The sequence below is a fragment of the Lates calcarifer genome, linkage group LG24 (genome assembly GCF_001640805.2).
Source record: "Lates calcarifer isolate ASB-BC8 linkage group LG24, TLL_Latcal_v3, whole genome shotgun sequence".
NCBI classification, from domain to species: domain Eukaryota; kingdom Metazoa; phylum Chordata; class Actinopteri; family Centropomidae; genus Lates; species Lates calcarifer.
Window position 1 is genome coordinate 14,450,345 of NC_066856.1, and position 12,113 is coordinate 14,462,457.

Consider the following 12,113-nt stretch of genomic DNA (forward strand, 5'->3'; position numbering starts at 1 on the left):
GTGCTATATCTATTTTACTGCCAGTACATTCTGTATGTTGTGGCTAGAGATGTGTTAACAGTTTAAAAAAAGGTTTATCCCAAACCCACAGAGCTCTGGTTTAGCAACACAAGAGTGAAATATAGTAAATACTAGCTGAAGTTCTTCTCTAATGATATAGATGAGTTTATACCATTACTTAATACAGAGTCTATTTGCAGTACATTCAAAATGACAGCACAGTCCATCGCGCATATGACATGCTACAAATACAGTATATTTCAATGATGTCTGTGCAAAGATTTTCTTTTTTGTAGCCTATATAAAATAAGATATCATACACATACTGTCATACTGTACATTTGACAGAATATACTGTATTAAACAACCTGTTAAAACAGATACTCATGTTTTCAGATCGCACTGATAGAATATTTCTCTACAATAACATTGCAGTAGGACTATGTGTATCATGGTAAAAGTCAGACACAGCACAGGTGATTGAATTATATACAATAAATGGAACAACTTATTGATCTGGACACAATTCCAGAGTCAAAGCTGATAGAGAGCCCTCTGTCAAATTTTAAATGCACATTCAAGTCCAGGATTTACCCTTTAACTTTTCTCATTGATAAACTCACTTTGATTTTTTTTTTTTTTTTTTTTTTTTTACTAACCTCTCGTTGATTTCAAAGTCTAACATGAGTCAGTCAACCAGAGGTGAGAGTGTTTTGGCACACACCTGCTGTCAGTGATTCACACAGCTGCCACTGACATCTTAACTGTTTGACCCCCATTCAGTATGAAATCATTTTCTGCTGCTACAGACATGTTTTATCCTGGACTGTTAGAGGCACGTTTGGCAATAGAAAAAATGGAGGCAATGAAGAAAATGCAGTTAAAAGAAAGAAAGAAAAGAAAGATTCAAAAAGCATATTAATCATGACTCAATAATGAGAAATCTGCTGATTATTTCCTAGAATTATTGTTTTGCCTGTATAAAATCAAAATATAGAGAAAAATGCTGCTCCTGCATCTTCAAATGTCTTGCTTTGTCTGACCAACAGTCCAAAACCCAAAGATATTCAGTTAACTATTACATTTGACTTTGAGAAGTATCAAATCCTCACATTTAAGAAGCTGAAGCCACCAGATGCTTGGCATTGTTGCTTAAAAGATAGATATTGTTGATCAGTTTACCGTTGCAGCTCTGTGATCCATATAGTTAATAAGCAGCATTAACTCCTTCTCAGGAATATTTGGGAATTATTTTAAAACAGATACTGTTAAAGAAGAGTGTTAATCACATCTGGTCTTCTTCTTCCTGCTTAAACAAACCCGTCGTCCAGTTTACAGCCACCTGCAAGTTTAAATAATAAATGCACAATCATTATCGCAAATAAATTCATCAAAGAGGCAAAAGCAACAGCAGAGAGGAGGAGGATGAAGTTGTTGCCATGCAGAGAAGGTTGGTGTTTTTGATTCTGTGTGGATTAATGGAAACAACAGAATATAATTAATGAAGGGTAACCTTCATTGAACTCTGAAATGAAATCATATTAATGTTGTCACTGGTTAACCTTCGAATCAAAATTGCAGTCTACATTGTTGATGTGATGTGGGTTAAGCCCAGGTCATGTGAGTCTTCTTTTCCAATATGGGAAATTGAAGACAGTTCCACTGCTAGTCATGTGGGCTTACTAGTCCCGTCTGGGTTCTCCAGGGGAACGGCGGCCTCCCTCACGGTGCTGGGGGTCTTTTTGCTCCCCGACACTTTCTCTCCCTTCAGTTTGGCTGAGAGGCAGAAGTCTTTGAAGCACCGTTTGAAGTTCTCATCCAGAAAGGCGTAGAGCACGGGGTTGAGGCTGCTGTTGGTGTAGCCCAGAGCCACACAGAAGAAGTAGGCAGCCATGATGGCTGTGGTCTCAGGCACGCTCACGAGCGCCTTAACCAGGATGAAGATGTGGATGGGTGTCCAGCAGACCACGAACACGGCCACCACGACCACTACGAGTCTGGTGATGCGGCGCAGGTTGCGGTCTTTCTCCCGTGAGCCGGACAGCATCCGGACGCTCTTCAGCCTCAGGACCATCAGGGAGTAGCACACGGTGATGATGAGCACAGGCACGACGAAGGCGAAGACAAACACACATATCTTCATCAGTGTGTCATAGTACACGTACGGCTCTGGGAACTGTAAGGCACACTCAGTTATATCTGCAGGAGGAGAAAGAGGGAGGGAAGGAGGAATATAAAAGCAGACTCAGTGATGAAGTGCACTTGCGCTTTATCATAAATAAAATTCCACTTTATGACTTTCTGTTATCAATTTAGCAAGCTGTTACAGAGCAGCTAATCTGCACTCCAATGGGAACATTCTGCTCTAATCTCTGCATTTTTCTTACATTATCTATATCCAGGCGGTGCATGATGTGTGGTTAATGGAAAACTGATGGATGGATTTGATGGAATATGTTTCTGCTTTAAAAATACTATCAGTACGTGCTTGAAGTGGCTCTGCAGCGCCTGCAGAAGTGACAGAAACCTTTACAGCGGAAGTGCTTCCTCACCGCTGTTTGTCTGGGTGCCACCCAGAATAAAAGCAGGTATCCCCGCAGCTGAGGATAGGATCCAGATGCACACATTGATCATCTTGGCTTTGATTGGAGTGCGGAAGTCCAGTGCTTTCACCGGGTGACACACGGCCACGTAGCGATCCACGCTCATCATGGTGAGGGTGAAGATGCTGGTGAACATGTTGTAGTAGTCGATGGAGATGAAGACCTTGCAGACCACCTCGCCAAAGGGCCAGGTGTTCAGCAGGTAGTCCGTGCTCTGGAAGGGCATCGTAGTGGTGACGAGGGCATCGGCGAGCGCTAGGTTGAAAATGTAAATGTTGGTGGCTGTCTTCATCTTCGTGTACCTGTTAAATATGCAGAACACAAGGTTGAAAAAAAAAAAGCGAGGAGAGAGATGACCAGAGCTAACCATCCATCCGTGGCAGCAGTACGCTGCTTGGCTGACTCTGTAGAGGACCTTCCTACTTTCTACTCATTATGAATTAAACATTGTCATTTGTCCACACTGCTTCCTTGAATCAGTAATGTAATTTTCCTGCCTCACTCTTCATTATTATTTATAGTATGCTGCTGATTGCAGATCATGTGTAATCAACTTGTTTTCCCTTCATTACATTATGATAGCATTTAATTTAAAGTTTTAATTTTTACCAGTGGTGACGCCTACAGAATATAATGAAGCATTGAGATTATGTAAAATAAGGTCCCTCAGAACTGCCTATTCTGATAAACACTACACAAAATGTCATGAGTCACAGGAAGTGATGCATTTTTTGTGCACATGCTTTTCACATATGGAAGTAAAATAAACAGAGATAGTGAAAAACTTAGTTGTTACCATTACTCGTTTCTTTATCCACCAGCACCAGACAGCCTGTGCTCGCTTTATGTCTGATGTCATCTCAAGTGCATCAGATCACAGAAATTGGATTTCTCAAACTGTCATGCTGATGTGAGGCTAACAGTGCCTTAGCTTAGGTTAGCGTAAATACAAGCCTAATGGGTGGAAAATGCTAGTCTGGCTCTGTCCAAAGGTAACACAATCAACAAGCTTAAGCTAACCGCCTGCTAGCAGTGGCTTCATATCTAATGGGCCAAAATGAGAGTCAAGCTTCCCATTTAACTCCCAGGAAAAAAACTAAATGTCAACATTCTCCTTTAAACGTCTTTTCAGTGATTTTGGTCACAGTTATGTCTTTACAGATCAAGCAACAAAGTTATTATTCCTTTAGAGTCTTGTTTCTGGCCAACAGGCAAATGTAAGTCCAGTATTCATGCTCTGTTTTGGTCTCCACCATCTACTAGAGAAAAACATTTGGCTTTTTAGCTGCAAAATGTTACACTATTTTCACCAGGTAGTTGCTAATTTGGCGTTCAGTGATGGGCAGATAGTGTGCAGTGAGTGTACAGCTGCCTGCTGCATTATAGAAACAACCCTGGTGAGAGCTGTGAGACTGGTTGGTTCATCATAAAGCTTTAGGTCATCAAACCAAAACAATGAGCAGAAAGAAGCTAAAATGCTCTGTAGAGCTGAGAGGAACTGCAGAGTTGAGTGATAACTCTCCGTGGTATCATCACTACAAGCAGCATCTTTAACATTACACAGCAATGATCCATGGTAATGCAATAATATTGATTAGATTAGTTTTAACTGTATAAAACATACCTTTTTACGGACACAATAAGGCGCACTGTCCTATGGTTCAACGTTTATTAAGTGGCCTATGTTGACTTTGCGTGTTTTTGGGGTAATTTGAGATATTTATTTACACTGAATCAACATAAACATCTTCTACCTACAGTTAAATCGCCCTCAGCGGAGCAAATAAACACTAAAACGTACGGTCTTTCTGAGAACTGAGGTGATAAAATTGGCTTCTAGCGACGGGCGACGCAATCAATCTGATTTGAGGTAATTGTTGTCTATGGACCGAAGCATTCTGGATGGCACTGCTGCATTTCACATTACATCAGAGGAGATTTGTTGCTCTCACACACCATAAATAATGCCCAATGAGGTGCAAGCAGCCTATCAGCTTGATAAAGCACTACTGGTTCAACTATAATTAATATCACGTCCAGGACTATGGGGCTGATTTATTGGATATTGTTATTATATTTTGGAGGTCTGGAGGGTTACTGGGTACATAAAATGGTCCACTGTGAAGGTTTGGGCACTTCTTAACCAGTGAAGGAGGCAGAAATCAATTCTATATTGCCATGCTTTGCACATTTAATGTGGGATGAGACGTGACAGCATTAAATTTAACCCCTTCTTGGTCAAAATGCAACTCCAGTTTCATCTCTTGTGACTTACAAGCTGAAAGACTCAACTACTTTAGACGCTGTCTCAGCCATTTATATGCACACAACACACTAATTTCTTCAATTAAACTGACTGCATAAGTGGATATCCGTCTCCAGAGTGCATCTAAGAACAAAATGCAGGCACGGAGGAGAACTCTGACAGAGACCAGATGGCCTAGAGGTCATCTGCCTTTCCCACAGGGAATAACATTTACAAAGGCTGTGGAGAAATGCCCGGACCTCTTGTTTTTATCATCTACAAATATATACTGCAGAGTTACTTTTCTGCATGTGCCAAAATAATTTAACTTACACTGTATTTCTCAGAAGCGTACAACATAAAGAACATGTAAAAAAAAAAAACTTCTTATATTCACTTGAAACATGACATTACCTGATGATGACATACATGACGAGGCAGTTGCCCAACAAGCCGACCACAAACACCACGGAGTAGACCGCAGTGATGATGGGGATGATAGGAGACATGCTCTCCTGCTCCCAGTTATCATCGTGGCTCACGTTGCGGCTCTCCGAGTATCCGGACGCCCAGGCTGAAGAATTGACCGGACAGTCCTCCAACAGCGTAGAGAGGCACTTATTGTCTTCTTTGAAAATTTCAACCGGAGTGCCTTCCATTCTGACACCTGTGTGTTAAGCTGGAAAAAGTGGATAAACGGGGGGAAATTATTATTTGGCTTTTAGAGATGGAGAAGGTGGGTAAGTTAGGTGGCACTGGCGCGAGTGAGCCACAGAAACGCGCGTAAAGCAACATCTGATTTCTGATAAAAATGAAGAAATATGCATGATTATAGCAACAAAAAAATGTGAGACATGCACAAACTTCACTTTGGTTCTGGGGCCACTTGTAGATCATGCAAAACACAGTCGGAAATAAACACACGGAGTGCCAGCCGTCAGGAAAAATGCGCACCGTAAACATAAGCGCGCACGTTATACTGACCTTTATCAATCCGAATTAGTGGACGCTCTCTCTCAGACAGCCTGTATATGCTTTTTTAAAAACCGTATCCTCCCTGTTATTATTCAGCCCGGCTTGTTTTGTTGCCTTGGTGAAGGTTACAGCTCATCAAAGTTTGTGGATGGTACTGCGCGCCTGGAGAGGAGCAGCAGCGGCTTTGCGGACACTCGTGCACACGCGCTGATGGGAGAGGTGGCGCGCACAATCAGGCTAGACATAGACACACACAGACACACACACACAGCCAAAACAGCCGAGCTTCACCCAAAATATGAGATGACAGAGCGGTGACAATAACCTGCAGGCAGGAACACGGCTTCCCACAGTCTTATGTCACAGTGGAGTAAAAACTGTTGAGCATCATTCACAAAGACGTCCCTGATTTGTGTATTAGATATGTTTCATGGGGGAGAACCCACGTTAAGAATTACATTTTCATGAAATTATCTCCTCCTCCCAAATCTAAAAATATGCTCATATCAATTTCACAGCAGCTGTCCAGGATCATAAAAACACAGTTTCTGGTGCACATTTAAAGTGAATTTGTCAATTTACTCAATTGGTGCATTTTATCTGTCTATTAAAACTGAATCTGAGAGGGAGACAGAGGCTGAGGAAAGACACGGGGGATTAATCTGGTGATATTCAGCCCTGGGTGGCTGCAGTGATAGGGTCATAAGCACTTTCACTGAACACAGCACATTTCAGGGAATTTCTGCTTTAGTGGACAGGGTACGATACAGGGACAGGAAAGGGAAATGATATATGGCCAAGATCCAACACAGGCAAGATTCAAACCATCCAACTAGTGAGAAGGACGAGCCATCATTTCTCATTTTAAATTTATGAATACAACTAACTACAAATAAATAATTAGCATTTAAATAATGGCCATTAAAAGGTCACTATTGTCAGTACCTAGCAAACTGTATCTCTTTTTTTGGCTAACAAGAGGAGTATATATGTGTCCACCTATAACCCATATATCACAAAAAATGCATTAAATGTTTCTTTATTTGGTGCAAAATTAAGCTTGATCATTTCTGCATTTTGTCACCTTCATCAAATGTGTGAGCTCAGTTTGTGTCGAAGGTTAATTCTATGGTTTTGTGATTACAGTAAATGATTATAGAGGGATCTATTTGCGTAGAAAGTGTAAGCACTGATTGATTTTGACATTAGATCATATTCTTCAGTTGCATTAAAGACGTTAAGGCTGCACTGACTCACAATCAGACTAAAAAAAAGAAACTTACAGATGTCTACATCAACTGGATTAGGGCAACGCTTTGTGTGAATACTATGTAACAGTGATTTACAGTCATGTTCATCAGTCAGCGAAGTAGCCAATCTACTACAGAGCAGCTAATGTCTGAGGATGTAAAATGGTCTAATTTGTTGAGTCCTCAAGGCTGTGGAGGATCTGTGAGCTTTTGTCAGGAATTATGGTGAATATAAGGAGAAAAACCAATGAAAAGTCAAAAGTCATTACTGCAGCAAAAAAAAGAGAATTTAAACAGTTTGGCTGCTGACTCAAACTAAGTAATAAATGAGCTCATTTCTGCTCTGGGTATCTGCTTCAATTACATTTCTACATAGTCAGGAAGTCCTGTGGGAGCAATCAGGGGCATTGACTTGAAGCTCAAGTTGAGGAAAAGGAAAAGAATCCACAGATATGTTTTCTTATCCTCCTAATTGTTAATTTTGTGAATTATCTCTTAAGAATACTGTGAAGCTAATGAATGTATTTATCTTTGTTTACAGTGAGTGAATGTTAATTTTTAAATGCCTGGAAGCAAAACTCAGCCTGTCTGAAAGTTTCCTAAAGCTAAAACTGGAGAAATGATTTTTGAATGAGATGAATGTTAATTACACGTCTTACATCTCATGGCTCCACAAGTCTGTTCTTCATTTGTCTTCCAACGAGTGGCTGACTTTATGTCAAATTCACTGACTCTCTCATCGATTTAGCTTCAGGTGACAGAGCTGCAGATTCAGACTGACTGAACTATCCTGATTCTCAGAGGCAAAACTGTGGGTGAATTCTTGGGGGGGGGAAAGGGAGAAAACATGCAATATGTATTAGCTGATATAACTTGCTTAAAGCCAGATTTGTATTATAATTGAAATAAAATGTAAAAATATAAATGAGACAAAAATATATATTTAAAATTGACATGTGATACATTTTCATCAACAATATTAAAAGAAATGTATAAAAAGAGACATGTTCTCCTGAGATTCTGCAGCTCTGTCTTTTTTCAGTTTGTTGTTTTGGGCAACACAGCTCAGTAGTTTCAAGTCAGAGCCACAGCAACACTCCAAGCTGTCTTAAATCATGTCAAAAAAATTTCTTCTAGTATCATTTTTCATTCAGCTCCTGACCCTATAGTGAAATCTTGACACCAGAGCTCACCTGAGAGCCTGCAGCTCACCTGTCAGACACACCTGTCAGTGCCTCTGTTCTGCTCAGGCTGCTGCTGCAGGATTTTCAGAATAAAATATTGTCTGACACGAACAAACGAATGAGCTGAAAAAAAGCTAATGATGATACAGATACAGTAATAACGCATTACTGCAGAGAAGATAAATGTTTGGATTGACAGCCTTATACAGTCTGAAGATGAGGGTTAACAGATCACGGTTGAGTATCTCCTATATCCCAGTTATTCACTCTTTATCACAACAAAACATTTGGCAAACCTGGGAACACTACATGGAGTTAAAATGGCAATATGATTGGAGATGGTGGTAGCAACACCTTGACATTGCTGTCATACCCAAATCGACACCTGTGTAACATCCCCTGTGTCGCTCTGAGTGGCAAATCTGCTTCCAACCCAGTGCATGCTGGGATAGGCTACAGCCCTGAATAGAAATAGGCTTGTGTAAAAAAAATATATACACAAATGAAAGTGGAGAAATCCAGTCAAGAATCTTGTCAGTCTGGAGGTAAATCAGCTGTGTGTGATTATTACTTGTTCATCTGCTGTGTACAAACAGTAAAGCCTGTGCTGAAGATTATTTGAGAATTACATCTACAAGGTCCCACCTGTCATCACGCAGGTTGTATAATGAACTACATAGACTGAATCTTATCCCACCCAAAAACAACACCTGTGCTTGTGTTGCACTGATATACAGAACAGAGGATGTACTGTTGTGATCTGTTGTGTAGTTGTAACATGTTGAATACATTGAATGGTGTTGAATAGTAATTATATCAATATGCTGACACAAAGAAAGCATGCACAGAGTGATGCTGACATGTCTGTATCGAGCATGTGTGTGTGTGGGTGGGTGGGTGGGGGGTGCAAAGTGCCTCCACTCATGTACCATCTGGTCAATTTGATGATGACGACAATGGAGATCCCTTAGAAAAAATTCAAGTGATTACAGTTCATCCTAAGGGGAGTGTGAGGAGCGTGGGGAGCCATTTAATATCTGCTGAGATATTTTACTTAAAACAACAGACATTAAGCTCAGGGTGGCGCTACAGGAAAAGTCAGATGATTGTAGGGTACATCCTCTGGGAGGTCTGAAACAAAGAGGTGAACCGACATTGGTGACATTTCAATAACAGCTCAACACATGAATTTCATTTTTAAATCTTGGACAATGCTGCTCTTGAACTAGATCTTAGCTTTAATCTACTGTAGACCCCTGCTGTAATCATCTGTACACATCTGTCCACAAATGTGGTAATGTGTAGACCTTCATCCATCCAGACAAATCCGCGTCAAGCAGCGCTGGCAGACATCCTGCTGAAGCGTCCTTGAGTAAATCATTGACTCTGTACCACCTCCAGTTCTCTCCCTGTGGCCCTGACTCCTAACCCCTCAACTATAGAAAAGCAAGCGTAAGTTGTATTGATTCCATTTCGGACTCAATGCAACATCACATTAATATTCAAATTAACATCCCCTCCTTCATCCACACAGACTCAGCTGAGCCTAAAGACATGCTACTACACATGTGAACAGGCACAACTGTGTCACTGTCTCTAAGAATTTCAAGCGTATATCCACAGTGAGGGATTAAAAAGATTTAAAAGAAGATTACTTTGAAAGTCTGTGGCTGTGCTCAACAACACACAGTGTCAGATGTGACTTGTGCTTTGTGCTATTCTGAGCACCAATACAGAAACGTGGGATTTGTTGCTCCTTCTTTCACAAATGTTTTGATGCTTTGGTCAGCATCAGATCCAAAAAAAGGTAAATTCAACATCTTAGAACTACTGTCAGCATCACAAATCCAACTTATCCATTTTAATCAAAACTTCCACTTCTAACAGGAGGGTTGGTTGATCTTGCGGTTTACTGATCCACAACGCATGACGATGATATTCACAGTTTGCTCATAATTTGCAGCTCTTGTGAAGATGCGTGGGAGGCCGGTGGAGTATCTTTCACAGCTTCGTCTGAACTCGTAGGCATGAAAGGACAGATGGACGCCATAGCATGTTAGGATTCAGATTCAGTTCGCCCGCGTAGAGATGCGAGTGTCAGAGAGGAACGTTGATCTAATTTAAGAGTTCAGTCCTTGATATTATGTAAGAGTGATGAATTCAAATTTTGACCTTCACTAAGTCTAAAAGGATTAAAAAGACCAATTAAAGTACGGAAGTCCCTTCTCCAAAAAAGAGACTCAAATTCAACCTGACTAAAAAATGCAATTACTGTTGTTTGCAAAAGGTCCCTCAAAGTCTGTCAAAAGTTTATTGCTCTGATGTGTCATTACTGCGCTCTCACGCCCACAAACCTACTTTATCTTGGTTTCATCAAAAACTCACCAAAAAAGATGGACATCACATATTACATGTAAATCATTTTTCCTCCCTGATTCTAACCTGTAGCTGTTTGTTTTTCTACATGCTCTCACTAGAAACAGTAACAGAGGTCTTTCTGTTTGTGCTGTAAGCATCTACCTACAGTGCTTCACTTGGTAACATGAGACAGAGAGGCAGAGATGGAAAATGTGTAGGTTCAGAGGAGAGAGCAGCTATTTCAGGCTGGAGGTTTTCCCTATTGGATACACACAGTATATGTGGGAAACTGAGCGTGTTGTTCTGCTCTTATGAGTTGGTGGACTTCCTCCCAATGTGGAGTACACAGCAGTAATGCATTTTTGTGTTACTGAAAAGACAAAGTACTTGAGGCTGCAAATAAAACTCACCAAGGAGAACCCTTATGGGATAAACCACACTGATTTGTCATTGAGTGGACTGATGTAATGAAAAACGTTGCTGCCAGCCTTGTGTTGTTTTAGACTTTGAATAGATTGAAACAAAAACGTCTCTTTGACTCAACTTGCTAAACAATGTGAACTGTTTCCCAAAGCGCATCAGCCAGTCTAAACTTGTTTGTTTGCCAAAATGGACTCAAATATCTGATCCATTATCATCCAATCCAATCCAATATATGAGCAAGTGAGTCTGCAAACGAAGTAGACATAAACAATTAATTTTCGCATATAAAAAACAATCTAAAATAACACAAGCTGTGTTTGTGCCTAAACCTGATCAAACCTTAACCACAGCACTGTCACGTATTAATAAGGCTGATAAACAGCGCTCTGCTTATAGAAATCTGATCAGAAAATGCTAAAATGTGTTGTGCTAAATTGCAGTTACAATGTATTTTGTTGTTTAAGTTAAAGGACTTGCTGTCATTCACTATTCTATTTTCCGTTCATATTATTTGCTTACACAAGCCTGTCTCCTTGAAATGATGATTATATGCTACTAGAATGTCCCCCCCCTCAATTACATTTTGATGGAAAATGTAATTGCTGCCTGCCTTATGTTAACAGGCAACATTTTTTCAACTAGGAAGGTGCGACTGTTTTTACTGCATGGATGTATAGTGAAGAGGTTAGGGAAGAGAGTGAGTGCAGCCTGAGTCCTACATGTGTTTAGGTTTATGCAACAAAAGCATTTTGGCCAAGGTTATGTTGGGATCACATCAAGATGGTCACAATGTCAGATTAGACAATCATAGTACCATAAATTCTTGCCAAGTCTTGGTCAGGAGACTGGTAAAACTGCAGGTTTGACCCCAACCAATCATCGTTCACGTCCTTTACTGTTGTCACGTAATTTTTCAAGCAAAAATGTCAAACGTTTGTTGGTTTCAGTTTATCAAATGTGAGGATTAGCTGCTTGTCTTTGTCATATATGACAGTAAATAAAACTGCTTTGAGGTTTTGACTGTTGGAAACAGCTATCTGAAGACGCTACTTTTTAATATTTTGTGGACTGAGCA

General features: G+C 40.4%; 1 protein-coding gene across 1 annotated transcript; it reads right to left on the bottom strand.

Moving 5' to 3' along the window:
- Window positions 1–628: 628 nt before the first annotated feature.
- Window positions 629–6,199, bottom strand: LOC108895011 (delta-type opioid receptor). Its single transcript, XM_051066917.1, has 4 exons — window positions 5,833–6,199; window positions 5,263–5,527; window positions 2,553–2,905; window positions 629–2,199 (listed from the first exon to the last, which is right to left on the bottom strand). The coding sequence occupies exons 2-4, from the start codon at window positions 5,505–5,507 to the stop codon at window positions 1,670–1,672; spliced, it is 1,128 nt and encodes a 375-aa protein (XP_050922874.1). The 5' UTR covers window positions 5,508–5,527; window positions 5,833–6,199; the 3' UTR covers window positions 629–1,669.
- Between the last annotated feature and the right edge of the window lie 5,914 nt (window positions 6,200–12,113).

Excerpts from the sequence above, each read along its gene's own strand:
- LOC108895011 (XM_051066917.1), bottom strand. The coding sequence starts at position 5,507 with ATGGAAGGCACTCCGGTTGAAATTTTCAAAGAAGACAATAAGTGCCTC. Across the intron at positions 2,906-5,262 it reads GTCATGTATGTCATCATCAG|GTACACGAAGATGAAGACAG; the intron begins GTAATGTCATGT and ends CATATTTAACAG. Across the intron at positions 2,200-2,552 it reads TGGCACCCAGACAAACAGCG|ATATAACTGAGTGTGCCTTA; the intron begins GTGAGGAAGCAC and ends CTCCTCCTGCAG.